At 33.3% G+C, this 23,757-nt stretch overlaps 2 protein-coding genes across 2 annotated transcripts in view; one reads left to right on the top strand and one right to left on the bottom strand.

Moving 5' to 3' along the window:
- The window catches only part of LOC135847064 (acetylcholinesterase-like), an 83,043-nt gene extending 69,221 nt beyond the window's left edge, over positions 1–13,822 (top strand). Inside the window, exon 9 of the mRNA XM_065366460.1 lies at positions 1–13,822. Within this exon, the coding sequence (XP_065222532.1) occupies positions 1–155 (155 nt within the window). The 3' untranslated portion in view covers positions 156–13,822.
- Positions 11,488–23,757, bottom strand: part of LOC135847065 (uncharacterized) — a 23,438-nt gene continuing 11,168 nt past the window's right edge. The window contains exon 5 of the mRNA XM_065366461.1: positions 11,488–18,587. Within this exon, the coding sequence (XP_065222533.1) occupies positions 17,622–18,587 (966 nt within the window). The 3' untranslated portion in view covers positions 11,488–17,621. The remainder of the gene's footprint in view (positions 18,588–23,757) is intronic.

Genomic DNA, 23,757 nt, shown 5'->3' on the forward strand with positions numbered 1-23,757 from the left:
AAATGAGCATGAAAGGTTGCGGTCTCGTGAAAGATTTCGAAATCGATGGCAACGTTACTAGATCAAATAGCCTCAGCTTACAAGCAGTCAATTCGATATTGCTGACTGGTGTCGTATATGCTTTGTTCTCGTATTTATTCGTATCGTTGTTGTAGAATCGTTCGTCTAGGTACGTGCTAGCAATCCGTACCGAAATTTTTATCGTAATTTTTTTTCTTCTCTTCAAACCGTGTGTCGAGACGACGATCAAGCTGCCAAGTACAGGCTGAAAATGCGCAGGGGAAAATTTGCAAACACTTATCGCCTAGTTTTTATTAACAAGTCCCTCTTTTTTTTAGTGTACCTATGCGTTTTATCTGTGTACCTCATCTCTGTTTCTCTCCTCTTACTCTCTCTTTCTTCTCTTATAACGCCATCTCATACTATGTAATTACCTGTAATTACTTGTCAATTTATACGCGTACCTCGATTTTACATTATCTATACGTTGAGAGTTATCTCTCCTCAGATTCTCTCTTGATCCGAACGTTGCTATTATTGGTTTGGTTGGTTACCAGTGGTGTGGTTATGGCCTGGATTCAGAAGTTGACGCTGTGATGGTATGAAATCGCGAAGTATATTTCGAGATCAGCTTTAAAGTGTTCCTGAAATTTTGCTCGAATGACTTCTTTTTGGAGGGTGAGGGGAGGGGGAGGGGAAGATGAAGGAATGAATTCTTCTTCTTCTGCTTCGTGTTATATTGACGAAGGAATATCGTGGATGGAAATTCCATCGCGATTGTTTGAAATTCAAATTTGAATTATTTAGGGATCTGCAGTTTTGTGGCCAGTTTTGTATCGAAAAAGTTCAAAAATGAGAAAAATCAAAATCGGAAAAATAGTTATTGAATATTTGTTTTATTCGTCCGAAAATATATATTAGAAAAAAATACATCGAATAAGATGCTAATAATAGAAGGTTTTTTGTACCAGGGGGAAAGGGAGGGTGTTATAAAATTATTGATAAATGAGGCCAAAAAATATAATGGTAAACCTACCTTGAAATTTTTACTTTCTATTTCTCTCTCTTTCTTCAGTACATATCAACCGCAAACCGCAGTTCAATGAAGTTTCTGGCCTTAAAATATGAAATAAAAAATTGAAAAAAAAAACTCGAAGTAAAGATTAGACTCATGATCTGACGTGAGAGATAATTACAACGAAAACGAAGTTGAATTATTTATAGACTCGATAGGTAGGTACCGAAGAGTCCTTGGAAGAAGTTTTATTGGTAGAATAAACCGAAAAAATTCCAGACAAGGAATTCTTATTTCTTTGTGGAGTCCTTGAAATTTTCTTGTTACCTGCATAAATTTTTTATTCGTTTGTTTTCGTGAATTGAATTATGGGATTGAACTTTGGAAGGTCTTATAAAAAAGCAATATTGAAATGCTCGAATTCTCGAAAGAGGCTGAAGGTGTGAAATAATTTTTAGTGAATGGCAGATTTGTTTTTTCGAATAATTGTCCAATTTTCCTGACTAAAATATGTACCTTATTTTTTTTTAATTTTGAGCGAAAATGTTTATTTATTGAAGAAGTGTTTCGACTAATAAAAAGACTAACTACAGCGCGAAAAATGCAGTTTTGTCCACCACCAACAACACCCCCCTCCCCTCTCACCGTAAATATCGATGACTGAGACGAAAAAAAAAGTCTTCAATTTTGTACAATCCTATTTTCTCAGCTGACAGAAACAGATTCCGATGAGGGGGAGGGGGTGAGTCAACGTATTCAAAAATTGGAGGATTTCAAAGAGCAAGAGCAACCTTCATTTTCTTTGAATCACGTCTTCTGGTTATTTTCCCTTCATTTAAAAGTCTAATGCATTATTAATCTCGATTTTCATTTCAAATTTGCAAAATGTTTTTTTGAAATTCCAAAAATGATTTCTTTGATGTGTAGGACCAATTTTTGAAAATTTACAAAAAAAAATTATTTTTCAAAAAATCCCTTCACAAAAGGAAACTGTTGTTCTTGAACGATTTTTGTCCAAATGATGTGTAAATTAATACTTACCCACATGACAATTTTCAAAGGCTGAGAATTGATCAAAAATTCTGAGAAAAAATCTAAAGAGAATTTCTAAAAATGAAATCTTTCTTCTTTTTATGGCCAACATAACTTAGTAAAAGTAGGCCAATTGGTCAAATTTTGGATTTTTTTTTCTTCAAAATTTCGTTGACTTATTCTTGTTTTAATAAAATTGATAAATGACGAATTCTGGAAAATAATGTAAGAAAAAGGGGAGGAAATGACCAAAAATTCGTGAAAAAGTTGAAAAAAATACCGTTTATTGAATAAGTGAAAAAATTCCATCGAAAGACTTAAATTTCTTCAAATTTATAGATCATCATTGAATTTTTACATCCTTTTAAAATTAATTTTTGACGAATTCTGCGAAGAAAGTGCAGAGCAAATTTGCCTCAAATTAGTAGAAATAATGGTAAAAAATCTCCAAAACCTTATGGAAGATCTTTAAAGAAAAATTGAACTCCTTTTTCGTCAAAAATGTTTGTTCTTTTTTTCATTACCTAATCGAACTGTTTTGAGAGGGAAAGAGAAGAGAGGGGTTACTGCAAAAATATGAGTAATTTTATTTTTTCAAAGGCGAGATTTTCGATCAAGACTTTGAGGTTTTTTTTGGGGGGGGGGGATCGCCAGATTTCACCTAGTGCATTTTCCAATGTTCTAAACTCTTTCAGAGGGGAAGGGGGAGGGAAGGATTGATGACGAAAAATATGAACTACATTATTTTTATGTACTTACTTGATTATCAAACCGGACATTTCCGAGTACCTAAGACTTTTTGGATGGGAAAAGGGGAGGGAGGGATCACCGGATTTGACCGAGTGTATCCTTACGCTTTTTCTAAAAAAAAAAAAAAAAAAAAAAAAACCGCATTTGAGACCCTTATTCCCCCCCCCCCAATCAGAAAAATATCTTTCAAAAAAATCATTAAAATTGCGTTTTTCCATTTTTGCTGAACAGTTTCAAAAATAGAGGAAAATAGGTCGAACAAAAGTTGTTCATTGGCATCATTCCTCCAATCTGAGAAATCCCCTCCCCCTCTCCAAAAAACCCACATCAAACTCGTATTCTTAAAATGATAAAAAATCAACATTACGAAGCAAAATTTATCGAACAAAAGTGCTGTTCTTTATCAGCGAATATCTCAGAAAATGAAGACTCAAAATTTCAAACATGATTAATATTTTCAAATAAAAAAAAAAAACTTTAATTTTGCATTTTTGGATTTTTTTTTTTTTTTTGAAAAGTGATGAAAATTGAAGGTGTGGGCAGGGGTTGTCTTTTACACAAGGGGAAATTCTTTTGGCCATGTACTCGTACATATTATTTTAGGCAACATTTGTCTCATAAAATCAGAGAAATATCCCTTAATGTCGTCAAAATGTTTTTTTTCGGTTTTTTCTCAAATTTTTAATGAATAGGTTTAAGAATTGAGCAAAATTTGCCAAACAAAAGTTGTTCCTTGATATCTCTTAAACTTTTTCTTTGCTTATAAACATTTAATTTCAAGATTTAAGTAAATCTTGTCCCTCAAATTGAAAAAAAAAATACACTTCAAGAAATTATCAAAATGATTTTTATTTCGATGTTTATTAAAAAGTTCCAAAGATTGAGCAAAATTCATCAGGTAAAAAAGTATTCCTGCCCCAGGATATTTTTTCTCTAATTTTTCTCCTTATAAAAATGTAATTTTAGGCAACCCTTGTTTCTCAAATCAGTGAAATACTCTTCAAAAAATAACGAAAATTGACTTTTTCTCATTTTCATCGAAAAGTTTCACCAGTGGAGTGGAACAAAATCTGTTCAACAGAAATTGTTTCTTGAAATCTCTGACAACTTTTTCTGCATAAAAATCTCATATTTTGAGGTGACCCTTATCATCTCTAAAATAAGAAAAATGCTCCTCAAATCTTTTTTTTTTCTAATGAATAGGTACCTAGTTTTAACAATAGAGCAAAATTTGTTGAACAAAAGTTGTATCTCAACATCTCCTCTACAATTTCATTTTTTATAAAATTATTCCTGAGCATCTCGCTACAATTTCTTTTTCCATAAAATTTTATTTGAGATAACTCTTGCCCCTGAAATTGAAAAAATATCCCTCAAAACATCATAAAAATCGTGTTTATTTCTCATTTCAAACAAAAAGTTTCAATAATGGATTAAAATTTGTCAAAGAAAACTTGTTTTCAAATATCTTTGCTATGCATAATTTATTTTCTCGAAAAATTTCAGTGTTAAGGCAACTCTAGCTCCTTAAATTGGAAAAATATTCCTTAAAAATCATAAAAAATTGTTTTCGTCTAACCAAAAAAAAAAAAAATCAACAATGGAGCGAAACTTATGCAACAAAAGTTTTTTCTTAACATATCGTTTATAATTTCTTTCTTACAAAAATTTCATTTGAAGCCACTTTTCGCTCCTCAAAGTTGAAAAAATTATCCTCAAAACATCAAAAAGATCATATTTTTTCCTTTTTATTGAAAAGTTTTTCCCAAAAAGTAAAATTATTGGTTCTTAGTGTTCAGAATTTAAGTTTTTCTTTAAGGAAAGCAACTGTTTCCACGCCCCCCTCTCGCCCTCACTCCTCAATCTTAATGTTAAATATTGGTTCTGTAAAAAAAAAAAAAAAAAAAAAAAAAAAAATAGTGGCGAAAAAACGTTTTTTCGATAAATAATCTAATCCGCAAATTCAGTTATTGTGAAAATCAACTTTTATGCCTTAAATTCGAGGAATTTATTTTGAATATTGTGAAGGTGAATTATTTAAAATTTAAAACTCAATTTTTATAATTTTCCAAGGATATTTTCCAATGAGAAAATGGTCATAAAATTCATCTAAACACTGTATAAATATACGAATAACTCTCCATCGATCAAATCAGCTCATTTTTAAGATTAAAATTCACTCCAAAATATTTAAAAATAAAAAAAAATAAAAAAACGAACAATTATTTTAAAATTCCATTCGATTGGTCTCTACTTTTGATCACAAATCAACTCATGCAGTTCTTTGCTGGTATTTTTCCGAGCAATTATTTCCTCCATTCAAAAACTACACACTCATCCAACTTGTCAACTCAATCCACAGTAGGTCCTTCCTTCTGGTTTAAATTCAGCAAATTCGATCGTACTGCGGTTTGCGGTTTTCAACATTCGAATACCATACACAGAAAGGGTAGTATAGGCAGAGACACATCTAACTCGTATACTTTCGATATACTATACGATGAGGAAACTTTTACACCCTACGAAAAGAGCGAACTAGACCGAATTAAAATATCCTCCGGTTGGTATATCGTACGTATGTACTTTAGCCCATTATTTCGAATTTGTGGACGAATGTATTTGTACGTACCAGTATATAGCAGAGAAGGTAACACAAAACGATACAAAGGGAACCACACACATCGACCATATTAGCAACTCGGATACGTATAAATGTATTTTTTTTTCTTTTTTTTTTTATATGTATAAAATCGATAGCGTGTGGTAGCATATTCTAACTGATGCTTTAACAATTTTTCTCGCACTAGCTGAAAGTCTAGTGACTAATAACTTTTTTATTGTGATAAAATTAACTAACGTGCAATTATGTCATTGTGTATTAGTGTTCAATCGAGTATATATCGACTAATTACTACTTTTTTTTTTTAATTTAAAAAAAAATCCAGCTAATAAAGATGGCTTTGCTATATACGATACTACTAAATGAGAAACGTTGCGAATGTGACACAGGTGTAATGGCACTGCCAACGAAATCTTTATTTTATTTTATTTTTTTTGTGTAAAGGCGACTATCGTTTAGAAAGGTGAGCCTTTTTTTATATAGTGATTTATTCTTATCCTTTTTTTCGTGTAGTAGAAAACAAAACTCCGAATCCATATAAATAACTACGTGTACTTAAAAGCTACTAATGCTTCACATTGTGTAATTTTTCCCAAGCATATGAAGACGTTTTTCGTTTTTCGTTTTTTTTAATCAGTCATCGAAATCTAACCCGTCTGCTGAAATTTTTTTCGCGAGATTTTCTTCTACTATAGGGCAATAATAAAAGGCTTTTGTTAGATTTCGATGACGTCATCATCGCTCAGCTATCCTCGAGGTTTTTTTTCTCCTTCTTTGGTTAGCGTAATAGAAAAGAGAATTTTTACGGAGGAAAAAAAATTATTACCAAGTACCACATTCTGATCTGTATTTTACTTTTTTTTTTTGTTTTTTTTTTTGGTTTGTTTTTTTATACCTACGTAACTTATTTGTACTTAATATACTTAGTTGATAGGTAAGGTAATGCTTTTGTACCTTTGTATGTTGTTTATACTATATACGTGACTTGTGTACCTAATTTTCTGTAAACTTTTGTACTAAATAATAAATTACGACCTATCGTATATGTCACGATGGTTAGCTTTTGGATGTTTATATATTATATATACGAAAAAGCATATCTTAAATTAACATCTTTCAAATATTCAACAAGCAACGTTCATCGGGCTGCAGGCTGGTGGGGCTGATTTTATAAATTCTTTATAAATACATATTAAAACTCCTATATACTTAGTTACCATTGTGTGTGTGTGTATTTTGTGTTGAGTATATTATGTTGATTGAGCAGGGCCAGGTGTAGAGATTTTCTCTCTATTATCGACCTATCATCTGAAATTTTCTACTCACATATTACATATGTGAGAATTTTTTTTTTAATGTGTATTTTGCAAAAGCTATAAACAAAACACATAAGGTGTGTTTTTCCTTCTCGTCTCAGTTCTTATATCTCATCGTTATTGTGTTTGATAATACGAGTACCTAATGCTAAAAATAAGCACCACGTCCGCGTCCTTTTACCCTATACTTCTTTTTTCTCGTATTAATTTAAGGTATGCTTTGATCAAAAGAGAAAATTTCGTTTTACCAATGTTATTAATGCAATGTATTACTATCTCTATGTACTTGTACACATTTTTTTTTTTTTTTTTTTTTTTTTGCTAAAAGCCTAGAGTGCAGGGATGTTTTTCTACATCTTTTAAGTCAGTGTAGTAGAGTTCCTGTTACGAGCCTGGCTATTTTTATGATTTGTTTAAATTTGACTTACCTATTTGTAGTATGTTGTGTTTGTGAGTGAATGTTGTTGTGGTTTGTTTTCGTATTGTATGTGTTTATTTATGGTGTACTTATGTTGTGCGATTGATGAATTATTTCGATGAAGGGGGTTGTGTTTCAGAGTTCGACTACTTTGATGAAGTATCTGTAGAAGAAGGCATATTGGATGACTTTACGAGGTTTGGGATTTCGGGACTCATCAAGCCTGGAATTATAGTAATATGGATTTAATAACCAAAATGTTGATCAACAGATGAACAGAAATCAATTGTTTTTTATGGGTAAGGGGGTGGAGGAAAGTGACATTTTCGAAAAGAAATCTCATTCTGAATACTTTTTGTTGGAGTAAATTTTTCTTTAAAGTTGAAACGTTTCTTCAAAAAAATGATAAAAATGCAATTATAATATTGTTTTTTGAGAGATTTTTTCCAATTTGAAAACAATTGAGCTTACTTCAAGTGAAACTTCTATGGGAAGCAATATTTTAGGTGATATTTTAATAGTTTAGCTCCGTATTCACAAACTAAAATAAGTCTGGGTTTGATATTTAAAAAAAAAAAAAAAAAAATAGAAAATTGAACAATTTATATTACTTATTTGGTTAAAATGTATTCTTTTTCAAATTTTAATTTTTAAAAATTAAAAATATACTTAAACGAATAAAAAAACAAGCAAAAGAGAGCTTTGAAAATTAGAAAAATATATACACAAATGAAATAAAAAACACGACCAAAATAGCAAAGCAGAAAATGAAAATTGAAATTCTGTTTGTTGGAGTGTCCAACTCCCCTCCCCACCCCTTCCCTTCCACCACCCATAAAAAATCAAATATGTACTTACTTAAAGCAAAAATGAAATTGAAAAACGAAAAAAAAAACTTCAAGCAGAAAAATGAAATTTTAGGACCAGAAGTTTAAAAAAAAAATGAAACAGAAATTGAAAAATTAAATCCACAAATTAATTATTTTCTCATTCCCTCTCACTCGTACAATTTCAAATCTCGAAAAAAAAAATCAAAAATAGAAGTAAAAATAAAAATAAAAAATCCGTTTGACAAAATAAATCATTTTTTGACGATATTCCCAGGTCTTCTCTTGTCCTTCTCAAGAAAGAACTCTTGCCCTTCACCAAAAAAAATGAACAAAACTTCAAAAATTGGAAAATAAAAAATATTTACATAACATGAATGAAATTGAAAAATGAAAAAAATGTGATGGAATTTTCAGAAAATTATTCCCGAGAGCAAAAGTGAAGCAGAAAATGGAAAATGAAAATCTTTTTTCGAAGTGTCTATCTTCTCCCCCTCCCCTCGGCCCCTCTCTTGCTGTGGAAAATTCCAGTGAAATGATTTTGAAAACTGGAAAAATCATTTCAGTTTTTTAAAAAATGAAAAAAATAGGAGAAAAAACTTCAGCTAAAGAAATGAGATTCCGAGAGCAAAAGTGAAACAAAATCATTCTTTTGATAGACTAAAATATTTTGTTGAGGTTTCCACCTTCTCCCCCTCCCTCTCTCTTTAAATGAAGAATTCTCCCCAAAAAAGTAAAAAGATTTTGAAAACTGAAAAAATGTTTCAATTTCTAAAAAAATGAAAAAGAAAAATTCGATTAAATGTTTCAAAAATATTGAAAAAAATACGTAATATTTGAAATAAAAAGAAACAAAAAAAGGAAAGAAAAAAGATTGGCGAAAAAATGTTGACCAAAGTAAAGAAATTTCACGAGTAAAAGTGAGAATAAAAATGAAAAATTCACTCGATAAAATGAATCTATTTTTTCTATTGCATAGCACTCCTCTTTCCCTTCTCCCCTGTCCTCCATTAATTAAAAATATAACCAGTATAAAGCTCGAAAAAACTTTGAAAATTCAAACCAAAAAAAAAAATTCCAACGACACAAACAAAAAGGAAATTAAAAAATGAAAAAAATTTGAATAACAAAAAGAATTTTTTAAGATCAAGAGTGCAACAGAAAATGAAAAATGGAATCCACTGACAAAATAAATTACCCAAGTTCTTCATTTCCTAATTAAGAAGTGAAAAAATGTAGAGAACAACTTTTTAAGATGCAAATTGAAACTTCAAGAACAAAAGTTTGAATAATTTTTGACAATGCCAATAATTTATTTGTCGAAATGTCTGAATTCTCATCTCACTTCTTCTTTCAACAGAAAAAAATCTCCCCCTTCTCCCCCTCCTAAAAAATGAAGAACATTTAATACTTATCGAAACACGAAAAAAAAATGAGGGATGAAAAAATCAAGATTCAAGAAACGTTATTGATCAAAATAGAATTTTTTTGAGAAAAACGAAGCAAAAAAAGGGAAAAAATCTGTGTGGACAAATTGAAGTGCCCTAATTCTCTTTCTTCTCTTCCTCCTCGCACTCCCCCTGTCCACTTATCACCTCCTATCGCAACGGAAATTTTTTTTTAAATTAAAAAATTTTCTAAAACTTGAGAAAAAAGAGTTCAAACAAAACAGAACATGAATTTGAAAAATTGAGAAATTCGAAGAAAAATATTCACCTACCTGAGTAACAAAACAACTTGCAATTTTTAAAAGCGAAAGTAAACCCGAAAATTTAAAAAAAAAATCGATTCGAAAAAATATTTTGTTATTTCTTCGATGTGTCTAAATTCCTCTTCCCCGTCCCAATGAAAAAAAAAATCCAAAAAAACAAAATGGGAAAAAAACATTGAAATTTGAGAAAAAACCTGAACAAAGAAACAAAATTATGAAATGAAACACTTTTTGGAAAAGAAACTGCGTACAATAAAAATACACTTTAGAGAATAAAAAATAATAATCTTCTCCTTCCCTCTCCCAATGAAAATATATCAGTAAAAACTTTGAAAAACCATGAAAAAAAATTAAAAATTTGGGAAAAAAATTCTAAGTAACTAAACTCAGCCTTAGAAGCAAAACTATAGGAACTGAAAATGAAGAAAATCCAACCACCTCTCTGCTCCCGTCAACCCACCCCTCCACACAACTAAAAAAAATATACTCAGTCCTCATCAAAAACACTCGGAAAAACTTCCAAATTTGTAAGAAATATTCAAAACAAAAAGAAATTGAAAAAATTTTGAACAAAAAAAGAGTACAAAAAATTGAAAAATTGTAGAAGTGGCCTGAAGTTCCAGTTTATTTAGTTCTTATCAAAATTGCTGATGAAATTCTCGTACCTAAAACATTTAAAAACGTTGAATTAACATCGAAACATCTCATTGAACAATTCTGCTTCAATAATTTTAAGACAACGAGTAAGGAAAAAACTTGATTAGAAATAAAATCATAGGTACATAAGCAAATTGATTTCTTTGCATCGAAATTCATTGAGTATTTCCAAAAAAAAAAAAATGTGTTGATTTCGCATGTAAATATTTAATAATATTAGAGGAAGATGGGAAGGGGGAGGCAGACAGGCAGTTGATTCGAAATAAGCAAATTATAAGTACATTAAATACTCATTTCCTGTTTCAGTCTTCATGTGTAAAGAATAAATAGGTACCTACTTGTATGTTGATGTTTCGAATAAGTAGGTAGGTACTTTCGAAGTTCATTGAATTCAACTTTGATTCGATCTTCCAAACCAATGCTCGTTCTTTACTAAATTGTTTTTTCAAACTTATAAGTTCGTTCCCCCTCCCCCCACCGCACCGTATATTCTTATCAGCAGGTTTCATCTCAATTTATGGGGAGTTTAGTTTTCTATTCGATGTTTATTTTGGAAAAACATCCACGTGTGACCTATTTTGTTGTGATTCTTTTTTTTTTAAATCGTATAAAAACCAGTGTTTTGAATTTTGAGTCAATTCTGTGAAAATTTATTCCAATTTTTTTTTTTTAATTTTACATCTCCAAGTTCATTTTATGAATTTAACTAAAAAAAAATTATTTGATTCCCAAAAAAATCAAACCTTGCATAATTCTTAAAGTAATCCTTATGCAAGTTGCTGATACTTCATCATAATGGTCGACTCTCCCAGAGAACTCGTGTACGTAGTTTTTGGTCTTCGTCTTCGAAATACACCTTCGAAAATATCTAACAAATAAAAAAGGCTCGTAATTGTACTTATTATTTTTTTAAACTATAGCACATTTTATGACAGAAAAAAAATGATAATTTTTTTTAAAAAGTAAATATATAAGTGTCCAATAATTAAGTGGTTACCACGTTGTATAAAACCAAACATATCAATACCTTGTAATACCTTGTAAACGTTACATATCATCATACATATCATTTTTGTTTATACATTATTTTTTTGTTTGTTTAGTATTCACTTTTGAATACTTTTATTTGTTCTTCAAGACGTTTGTTATTTCCTTTTTTTTTTTTTTTTTTTTTTTTTTTTTACTTTTTAATATTTACTCAATATGTTTTCTGTTCTGTTTTTCGAAATAATGAAAATTCTAGTACACGGTACCGTACAATAATTTACAATGTTTTTTCGCAGATCACTGCTGTATTTCTCTTTCTCTCTCTCTCTCTCTGTATTCCTCGTGTAATTTTTTTTCCTTAGATATAATATTCCAGCCATTGTTTTGCTCAGCAAATCGAAACCATTCCTTTCTCTCTTTCTGTCTCTTCCTATATCTTGTTGAGTTGTTGGTGAATGACGTACGAGCATTATTTTGAGGAATAATTGCTCGCTCTAACTATGACGATGGTTTCGGTATCTCGAAAAAAAAAAATTGCAAATCGTAAGATTCGAAGTTGTTGAGAGGTAAATTTGTACCATACCGTGTATTTCTTCTGCGTCATTATTCATTATACTCGAGCACTCGAATTTGCATTTGCATAAGACTTGTTAATGATACGACTTTCGATTCTACGCTATATTCGTTTTATAATGATTTGCCGGATGCAAGATGGTACTAGAATTGACATACGACGACGATGCTTTTCATTTGAAAAAGTTTAATGATGGTGGTTTTTTTTTCGTTATAATTTTTTTTTTTCTAAGAGAGAAATATCAGTTCTATCGACGATATGAACCTGGAAAAAGTAATTTAAGTTTCAATGTTTATATAGGTTAGACTTTTGGAGAATGTATACGATTTTTGTAATTATTCCAAAAGAAGATGTGATGTTAGTAAATAAATAGATTTGTTAAAGTTTTTCATCCAGGTTGCATATCTTCGATGGATGTGTTTTTTTTTTCGTTTATTTTTTTTACATGATAAGCTTTGATTATGTATATCTTTTATGTGTACCTATCGATTCGATAATGACGACGAATTAATCGAAAAAATTATGATAAAAACCCAGACATATCATTGATACATATCGAGAGAATTTACTCAAAATGCCAACCAAAAAAAAAATCATTTTACTTATACTTATACATATAAGTACCCATGTTTTCTTTTTCTTTTTTTTTTTTTTATTTGTATTTTATTTCTATGTAGGATTTTATGATGAAAAAAAAATTCAGGATGACTTTAGCATTTCAAGGGAACATGATAGACAATCTTTCATATATATTTTATTTTTTAACACAATTAGCTCGGGTCATCCGAGCCATTTAGAATTATTTCCAAATTATTAAATACCTGAACATATCAAAACAGTGATTCTCCTCTCTACTTTTACTAATTACTACGGTACCTTTTGCAGATTTGGAAGTATAGAAATTTAATTTTAAAAAAAAAATCGTAGATTATGGAATTGGTTTCTACATTTTATGTATTCGGTGTGTTCTGTTGGTGAAATGTTGAATAAATCGTCTGGTATTGTGGCAACCCAAACCGCAATGGCGTCGATTAGGTTGCTGGAGTTTGAAAATACGTAATGAATTGCTGCATTACCGAGTGAATTTCACAACTCTTCATCACGCAGGACACCCTGTATAAATTTCAACAAAGATATTTCTATAGGCCATTTGCCTACGTATTTTATTTTCTACAGGGTAGATAACGAACTTTTTGTATTGTCAAATGTACTTACACGATTATAAAGATTTTTGAGATGTATTGTATGTACTATGTACTATCAAAGTATGTCAGTATTGAATTTACTTATCCACCATCTTATATAAATACTATAATAATATACATATCATTACAATTTACATATATTTTAAATACACAAGACATGGGTTTACCCACCTGTATGTACTTGATCCTTTTCCTATACATATCTACCTACCTGTTTACATATCTTCTGTTCAACTATATACCTACCTACCTACTCCATCGCATACCTACCTACAAATTTATATTATTACTATACGTACTCGTACATAATATTCATCTGTAAACTGTGTAATTTTGAGATTTCTAAAAAGAAACACTGATCATTCTGTATCATCTCATCTTCATTTTCATACTGTCAAAACATACCTATATTACCTACCTATATAGTCGTATTAAAAATTAAAGAAAAAAAAATGTAAAAAGTCTTTTGTAAAAGCTTTATGTGTCGCATCTATCAGTTCTATGTGTGTTCTATTCCGTTTTTATAAAAAGCGTCCTAGATAAAAAATAATATTAAAGATGTTTGTTTTACTACGAAAAAAAAAAGAAAAAAAATTAAAAATAAAGCGTAATTGTTTGTACGTCTTTAGAGGCTATTCAAGCAGTTTGTAGCCTTTAGTATGCGATGCTATTTGTACTGCGTTTCATAATAAAATTGTTGATAAAACGTGTTGGTTTGTTGATTTCATTTTTTTTTTCAATTTTATATTTTTTTAGATTTTGAGACAATTTTTAAAGTGAGCGTATTATCATGGCGCGTAGAGACCTTCATTTTGAGTTGAAAGTCACTCCGGAAAATTTCTAGCTCGGGAGGTGCTCCTTGAAGGGATAAGTACCTAAGTATATGGGTCAGCAAATTTTCAAACGCTCAGTAGAACTCCTAAGAGTTCAAATTTTACGTCATGTTTGTTCATCAGTCCGCTAAGTCAGGCCTGGAAAAGGATCTCCACCATTTTTATTGAGGCAACATATAATAACAGACAATTTTTCCAAGAAAAAAAATTACCTACTCAAAGCTGATCTATCGTAAATAAACAATAATTCACCAAGTTGTACAATAAAAAGCCAAATTCGTGATTAGCAGGCTGAAATTGAGTGAAAATAGCTTCCACTAGATGAATAAAGCTGTTCACTGTTAAATATTAATCCAACGCGAACGATGAAAATAACATCGGAATCTGATCCAGTGGCGTAGCCAAGATTTTCTCAAGGAGGGGGCAAAACCAGATTTTTAGGCATAAAAAAATCGAAATGAGGGGTAATTTTCTGGAAATATATCGTGATGTGTGATGATATTATGAAAATGAAGGCAAAATTACTGCTCGAGCGAAGCGAGAGCGAAAATTTTTAGAAAAAATGGGTCGAAACAACAAAAAACGTCCATTTTTGCATGTTTTCTTTCAACTTTTCGCTCGCAAAGGGGGGGCATGGCCCCCTTCGCCCCCCCTTGGCTACGCCACTGATCTGATCCCTCCCATCGAAAGACCCCCTACTTAGACATTTTGAGCGATTAGATTCCTCGCAGATAAATCGATTAATTCGTCAACTGGCCTCGAAAGATCTCGTTCCTTATGTATTTTCGATAAATTTGAACTGAAACAGAACCCGCGATCTCTTGAACTTAAACCTCGGAACTCTGATCCCGGTTCCTGATTCCTGATTCCGATCATTTTATTCGGGATCTTTCGAATTCAAAATTTTTCTAAACAAGGTGGGTCATTTTCGTTTTTTAAAAAAACTGCGTTTAAAAATAATACCATAGGTACTTAGGCATTATTGGAACCACTGCACTGTATGCAATTTTTTGAATTGTTTCGGCTTTTGAAGGTTAACGGAATTCTAAATAAGATTTGAAAAATTGAAAGTACCTAGGTAGTTGGGAAGAGCTGTGGAGTATATCTCAGATCTCAATAAATTTTAAAGGTTTGAAATTTCTAGCTTGTTTATTCAAGCCTATTTGGCCACATTAAAACTTGGATTTTTTTTATTAAAAAAAAAAAGTCGTTGCAGTCTGCCGCTATGTAAGAGCCAAATTTTTGTGCCAGAAACATTGAGGGCACTTGAACTACTCGCACCCTCGCTTCGCTCCTGTCCTTCGCCTGTGTTTGGGACCCCCTTGGGCTTTGCCCAACTACCTCCTACACGTGTTTTTTTCATGTTCTGCGCTTCGCTTGAACTACTCGCACTCTCGCTTCGCTCCTGCGCTTCGCCTGTGTCCAATTACCTCCTACAAACGCCTTTTTAGCCAAATTTTTGTAAAAAATGATGGCTATTGCGGTAGGCCCAACTTTGGATAAAAAGGTCGGGGATGAAAAATTTTGATAGTTCTCAACGTTTTAAGCTCAAACTAGACGATTCCCGGTGTGTCACTTTTTATATGTATATATATACACATGAAAAGTGGTATTACGCAGCCCATACTAGATAAACCTCAGACTTTTTGCGGCCCATCTGGACTTTTTGCAGCCCAGTGCCGGGCTGCAAAAAGTCTATTCAGTTTTCAATCGCTACAGACATTCAAAACAAGCCAACGCAGTGTGTACTGTGTATATGAGGCAGAGTACTACTAAAGACCTGCATTATTCGATTTTATGAACTTAGCGCTACATGCACGAGCTATTCGAGTTCCTCACCTCCCTGGAAGCGAATGAAAACATTTTTTTGATGGCGGAAAAAGTCTGGGGAATATCTAAAAAACATACACTTGAGTGGGGAGCCCTCCTTAAAAATTGAAAATTGAATTACAAGCTTAAATATAAGTCTTTCTCCAATCTGATCGAGTATATACCTTCTTTTCATGGCCCAGCAGTGAGCTGCTTTGAGAACACATGGAAAAAATCAAGCGCGGCCCTGCTAGTGCAAACCAAACGTCGGTCCGCAAAAAGTCAGTGAAATGTCATGGGCTGCGTAATGTATGGGGGCAATCTATACATATACTGTCTTATAGTACATTGCGAGATCCGACATATACACAGGCATTGCGAGATCCACCCCAAAAAATTTCGAAAAATGCTAAAAACTCAAATAATAACCCTACAACTTCGTTCGAACGCATGTTCCAGTGTGTAAACAGTGCCTTTCTATGCATTGCCGCCATCAATTTCGCGATCCGCATAAACCGAGATCCACCAATGGCCTAAACCTGATTTGAGGGTGGATCTCGCAAGATGCGTCGTTTATCTATTTTCAAAAATTGTATATAAGTATATGAATAGTAGGCAAAACGAGATCCGGCTGAAAATGTGTGTACAGGGTCCCCCGGATCTCACGAGTACCATGGCATATGAGAGAACTTGCGAGATCCGGCAAAAGGATCTCAGGATCTCGCAATGCCCGATTTTATATAAAACGGATCTCGTAATGTATGGTTTTTACATGTATGTATGAATACACGTACCTAGTACCTTGTGGTGCCCGGGTCTTTTATGGTAATTGTGGTGCCCGCGTACATAGAGGATCATATATATATGTATGATAAAGGTGTTTTGGAGCCGTTTATTTTTTTAAAGGTTTTTAGTCATAGTGGTGCCCGTTATATAAACTTGGTACTTGTGGTGCCTGCCTCAAAATTTTTTTTTTCACCTTAGAGTGCATTTCATCAAATTCTACATCGTTTTATATAAAAAGACCTTGTGGTGCCCGATTTGGGCGCCACAAGCCCAAAACCGGGCACCACAATGACTACGTATACTTAAAACAGGCACCACAATGACTAAGTTTAAATCTATATTTATATAAATATTTATTTATTTATTTATATTGAAGTTTCACAGAAACTTGAATTTTTTACTTTTTAAATCAAGAGACGTTCTAATGAATGAAATGGGATAAAACTTGGACAATAGGGTTCTTTTGGGAGCTAGAGTTGACCCCTGCAGTGGGGAGGGTCAAAGTTCAAAATTACAGAAAGGTCATTTTTTTGGATGAACGAAAAAGGTCCAAAATCATACCGTAGGTCAATACCTCCATTGTGATCAACATTTTAAGTGAGAAAAACCACATTTTACCCCTATTTTTGACCCCCTCGCCCCTAAAATTGACCTTAGGAGTCCAAATTTTCAGCATACAATGAGAGAGTGCCCCTTGAGTGCTTTTTGCAGGTTTCAACCTTCCAACCCCATTTGACCCCTCTCCAGGGTCAAAAGAGTGGATTTTTGCGTGTTTTTTGACGTTTAGCCAAGCCTACAGCCCCTCCAAATTGACCTAGAGGGTCCAAATTTTCACAGTACAATGGGAGGATGTACCCGAAGTGCCTTTTGCATGTTTAAACCTTCCAACCGCATTTTTACAGAAAGGTCATCTTTTTGGAGGGGCATAATAATATGACCCCAAAAAGATGAAAAGAGTCCAAAATTATACCGTTGGTCAGTACTCTTATTGTGATAAACATATCCAAATTTCAGTTTCCTAGGTCATCCCCACTCTGATTAAGGTGGGAAAAACCACATTTGACCCCTATTACCGCACTCTTCAATTTTTAGGCGTAGACGCAGGATCTTCCTCTGTTTTGCCGTTCAGAATTTCAGCAACTAAGATAACATGGTTACTGTTAAGTTTGGAAGAAAGGTTTCCTATATACTCTCTGAACTCTTCCGTCGATGGTTGGCAACCTTTTGGGCACTGTAATACACGCTGGCCGTGAAATTCACTACTTACAGCTTCGTGAATTCTGCTGAATTCGATGCAGAAAAGGTCAATACATTTTGACTCGTCCATTTTCCACTTCTTTTTTAACAAATCTCTTATTTTACGAGTTCGTTCAGCTGGTGTAAAATAGAAAACTCCCAAACATTCTTTGTTTTTCTGGTCTAGTATATCTGCGTAAATGCTCCAAATTGTACCGGATTTTATCAACTGATCGACGTACAGCTGTTTGTGCGCTTGCTCCTTTTGAAAACGGTCTGTGATTATCTTTTTTGGAATTTCAGAGGTCATTTTGAGAGCCACCATACGTTTGAAGTCGTCATCGAGCCCTTGCCAGAGCGGTATTTGCTTTATAAAAGTATCGCTTATACCCTCTGTACTTTGTTGGTACAAACTTATACACGCTTCTTTTATGTTCTGAATGTTCTGATATTCAAGCTCAGTTGATGTCATCTCCGTAGTCGTGGGTGTTGTAGAAATCATCTCGGGAACTTCGAGTTCCGTAAATTGTAGTATCTCCACGGCTCTCATAAGGAGTTTGAAATCGGACGCCTCTATTGTAATCGTTTTCGTTTCACCGATTTCATATTTACACGAAATTGAATGAAAAAACCCCATACTTTCTGAAAAATTGTTGTATCGTTGGCCCATCATTTTCTGTATTTCTTTATGAATTTTGCCTTGCTGAGTTGAAATTTCAGCAGTATTAAATCCAGTATTCTTGAAAATTTCGGTCTCATATCTTAACCTTTTCGCGCAAGTAACTTCTTTTGCGTAGTCCTTTAACTCATTCTGAAACAATTAAAGTTCAATAATGGATATAGCTAAGTATGTAGGTAAAAGAGATCCGCGTTTGAGGACTATTGTCATTATTACCTATTACCTACAATAAAACAATTCTCATTCGACCCCAAAATGAGGAAATACTCACTAACTGACAATAATGTATTCAAAAATTGATCAAATCGGTAGTGAAATGATTTTTAATGAAATTGTCTTTCAGTCTTTAATTTCATACCTTCGCAATTTCGCTAAATTTTGTGCCATATTTCGGGCAGATTACCGACAATATTTTATGACTTGATAAAAAAATCCTCTCTTAGCGGCCTAGGTTTTTGTTTTTTTCATTGTTTCGTTCAAATGCATTTCTTTCACAAAGTTAGGTATTATTTTTATACTCAACTTGTGAACTGCCAGACGACCTTTTTTTTTATCGTTATTACGTTTTTTTACATTTTCAATTCTCTTAAAATATTTTCAAAAAGTGCGTTTGGTTAATGTGTTTTACTCATGTTTCACGTTGTTGAATTATTTTTGAAAGCAATTTCCAATTTATATCCATTTGTTTTGTTGGAAATGAAGGATTTGAGCTTTTTAAAATCTGTCATTTTCCAACACGATTTTTCTTTGAAAGTTCAATTCTTTTGTGATTTGGTCAATTAACCAGGGTACCCTATTACACCCATTAAAGCAATTTGTTTCCCCAACATGGGAATCTAGAAAACCCTTAAAAGATTGAATGATTTTTTTTGCGAGAATTCTGAATACGTTTTTGCTGATTTAGGATTCCATTTTCAATTCTATGAAGAATTTTTTGTGGCAATATTGCAGCAAATTATCTTTTTTTTGGTCAAAATTCCAAAATGGATTTTTCCGCAACAATATTTCAAATTTCAAACGAGTTTTACATATGTAATAGGTATTATTTTGATGGTGATTTGAAAACAAATTTTTCAGCGGAGATTTGATTTGGAATTTTTTAATTTCAAGTAAGTGAGTAACTTTGGGAGCCCTGCAATTGCGCCAAATCGTTAATTGAAATCGTGTACCCGGAATTGCGCCGAGTTTTTAAAAAAGATATACTGGCAATTGCGCCGAGTTGAGAAAATGTGATATGAACAAGATATCAGAGAATCGTTCATCGTTCAGTCGCAGTTATCTGAATTGATAATGGATTTTCACATGCTCATCCAGATTTTTATGCACTTTTATCATCGCACTAACACATTCACACCTACAAAATCATTCGAAAATGTGCCAAAATTCAAACCAGCAACTGAAAAAATTGCGCTCTCTTTGCTAAAACAGAGGAAGTTCCTTGCAGATCTGGCTAAGCAGTGGATTTTTTTTTGACAATCTGAATCAGTGAATCTATTGCTATAAGGTGCACTGGGGGAAGTTGGAATTCGGGGTAAGTTAGAAAACTTGCTCTAGTGCCTAGAGGTTTATATCTGGCGAAGTGCCACTAAAGGTGATTTGAGGGTACTACCCCTACTTCATCACGGCATAAAAATTTTCGCGATTTAGTTTCATTTTAGATGTCTTTGGTTCAATTGTATTTTGTTGTTGTTTTGAACTTATTTTGAATTTGGTCTAAAATACAGACTTTCTATTTCTTAGTTTTTCGCATATAGCGGATGAACCGTGCATCCTAGTGAAAATCTGATGAGAGTGATCTCAAAGAGAATTAAATTCTCTACAATTTTGTTTCCATGCAATTTTTCTAGGACGCTCGGTTTGTGATCTACGCCTCTGCAAAGTTTAGCCTGTTCTGACTTCCCCCAATTGGGGTAAGTCAGGACAGTTTATATTTTATTCCACTGAGCGAAAGCTACTGTGTCAATCGCGCTCGAGTTTTTACCATAGGTTAAGAACCCTTATGGGAACCTACATAATAAATTTGATCCATATTGGTTCATTAGAAGGGGAGTAACAGCTGGTCAAAGTTGAAATTTGCGAAAAATCATTCTGACTTGCCCCGGTGCACCTTATAGAGCTGGACTGAATACTTATACCTACCAGAATTATGATTCTGACAGACTGAAATCAGTGAAGTCTGAGTAAGTGGGATGGGAAGATTCGTTCTTTTGATTGGCGCAATTCCCCATACACACATTTTTTATGCGGCGCAATTCCGGGTATGTCTAATTTTTTTACTCGGCGCAATTGCATGGCAGCCGTAACTTTTTTGTTGTGATTTTAAACGAATTTTTTCCGGTTACTTTTAGAATAAATTTTCCAGCGATGATTCAGAATAGCCTAGGTAAGTAGGTGTTATGGAACTAGATGTTAGAGATACCTACCAGAATTATGATTCTGACAGACTGAAATCAGTGAAGTCTGAGTAAGTGGGATGGGAAGATTCGTTCTTTTGATTGGCGCAATTCCCCATACACACATTTTTTATGCGGCGCAATTCCGGGTATGTCTAATTTTTTTACTCGGCGCAATTGCATGGCAGCCCTAACTTTTTTGTTGTGATTTTAAACGAATTTTTTCCGGTTACTTTTAGAATAAATTTTCCAGCGATGATTCAGAATAGCCTAGGTAAGTAGGTGTTATGGAACTAGATGTTAGAGTTAGAGACTATAGTTAGTCATTGTACATTCGTGTGTAAATACAGACGTTCGTTAATCGGTTGTTTGTTATTGAGTCACCACAATTGGTGACGAGGAAAAAATTTTCGCGCGGTAACCGTGCGCGTTAAAATGTACCGATTTCGCGCTCTCGGATGATTTTTTTTATCGAAAATTAATTAAATCATTCGTAAATAGGTAAATCGCGAATAAATGATTTTTATGACAGAAATTTTCGCGTGTGAAATGGTGAAAAAAGTGCCAATTTCATTACCTACCTTTTCAACCAGTCTACTCAGCTACCTTCAATAATCTCAGTCAACTCAGCTATTTTCACTCAGTCAACTTCAGTCAAATTACCCAGTCACTCAGAACCAAAAAAAAAAAATACTCAGTCACATCTCAGCCTTCAAACTCAGCACCATGAACACAGACGAACTTCAGAGAATTTTAGCTGAACAAAATACTCAGTTTCAAGCAATTTTGCAAGCAGCTTTAACTCAAAGTCGAAATACTCCTCGGACACCAGAAAACACTGAAAAATTCGATGCTTTTGATTCAAAGAAAGAAAAGTTCACAAATTACATCGCTCGTTTCAAAGACTGCACAGCTACAAAAACCATCACTGATGTTGAAAAGAAAGCCGGATTATTACGTACTTCAATTGGTTCTACCCATTATAATAAACTTGCCGCTTTCTTGGGACCTGATAAATCAATCCAGAACCTATCTTACGCTGATTTAAAAACTTCGTTCAACGATCTATTGGTTCCACGTCAAAGTGTCATCATATCAAGGCATTATTTTCTAGAAACGCAGCAAAAAGAAAATCAAAGTATTGCCGAATTCGTTGCCTCGCTTCAGGACAAGGTAGTAAATTGTCAATTCACTGTTGAATGCGAGTGTAAAAAGCAGTATCCTGTGCCAAACTGTTCTTAGCAGCTCAAGTGGTTCGTGGTATTAAAGAGCCATGGATTAAAGAACAGGTACTCCAGACAGACTCTGATGATTATGATAAAATTGTGGAAAAAGCAATTTCATTGGAAGCTTCGCGAATTGAGAGCAGAGAATTGAGCAAAAATACTCCGAATGCTATACCAGGTAATAACTCAGATGTAAATAAATTATCTCGCGCCTTCAATCGCGACTCCCGTTCTCAGAATCGTTATAATGATCACAGTAAACAACGAAATTGTTCACACAGTCGAGGTTATTCAAAAAATCATTATCGAAGTAATACGCCTGCAAAACTTAGATCAAAAATCGATTATAAAAAGCTCGGAATTGATGGGTTATGTCTCCGTTGTGGTAGAAATAACCATTCTGTATCAGATTGCACTATTGATCGAAATAAATTAAAATGCACGTCATGCAACAAGCCAGGTCATCTCCCAAAGGTGTGTATTACCACCCTCATGTCAAATTCAAAATCAAATGAATCCAGTGTCAAATTCTCCGAGCCTACAAACTATGCAACATATTCTCAGTATGTAGACAATTATCATGTCGTTGACCTTTATAAGCTTGAAGAAAACAGTGTCAATACTGATGATGAATATTTTATTGAAGTAGGTATCAATGGAAAATCGAAGAGAATGGAAGTTGACACAGGTGCTAAATTTTTGTTGATACCTGATGATAAATTCAAAAAAATTGGGAATTCGAGCACCAATCAAAGAAGCAAAAATCGCTTTTCGTTTGTTTTCTGGAGCCATAACGCCAGCTCTAGGTTATGTTACTGTTGATGTTTCCTACAAAGATAGGAGAACTCGTTCAAATTTGTACATTGTGCCTCCAGGTCATGCTACATTAATGGGCCGCGAATGGATTCGCACTTTAAAGGTTACTCTTGAAGAACTTGACCTTGATCAGCAAAAATCAAATTCCTTTGATTACCCAGTTTACACATCTGAGCCTACACCACAAGAAAAATTATCATCGATATTAGAAGAATACTCTGAACTTTTTGAACCCAAAATAGGTCGCATTCCGAATTTCGCCCTAAACCTACAACTCCGTGAAAATACAACGCCTAAACTGCTACGTGAGCGAACTGTTCCCTATGCCTTACGTTCAAAAGTTGATGCCGCTCTAGATGTACTCAAAAAACAAGGAATTATAACTCCAGTCAGCTCTTCAGACTGGGGATCACCTCTAGTTGTCGTTTTAAAACAGGACAACAAAGTTTGTCTCTGTATCGATTACAAGGTCACTGTCAATGTGCAGCTAGTAGATGCCAGTTACCCGATTTCCAGGGTTGAAGAAATTTTAGATCTGCTGGTTAATGCCACTCATTTTTTGTAAATTGGACCTATATCAAGCTTACATGCATATGTGTGTAAATGAAGCCTCTAGTATAATTCAAACCATTGTAACACATTGTGGGTCATATCGAATGAATCGTTTGGGTCCTGGTGTAAAAATTGCACCATCTGAATTCAACAGAAAAATGAAAGAAATATTGCTAAATGGTCCCGGAACTGCAAATTTCTTTGATGCCATAATCGTATATGGGTCATCCTTGGAGGAGTGTTTAGAAAACCTCCGTAAGTGTCTAGAAGCACTGAAGAAAAACGACCTTCATCTAAATAAGAAAAAGTGCAAAT

This window comes from Planococcus citri, chromosome 5 (assembly GCF_950023065.1).
Source record: "Planococcus citri chromosome 5, ihPlaCitr1.1, whole genome shotgun sequence".
Lineage (NCBI taxonomy): Eukaryota > Metazoa > Arthropoda > Insecta > Hemiptera > Pseudococcidae > Planococcus > Planococcus citri.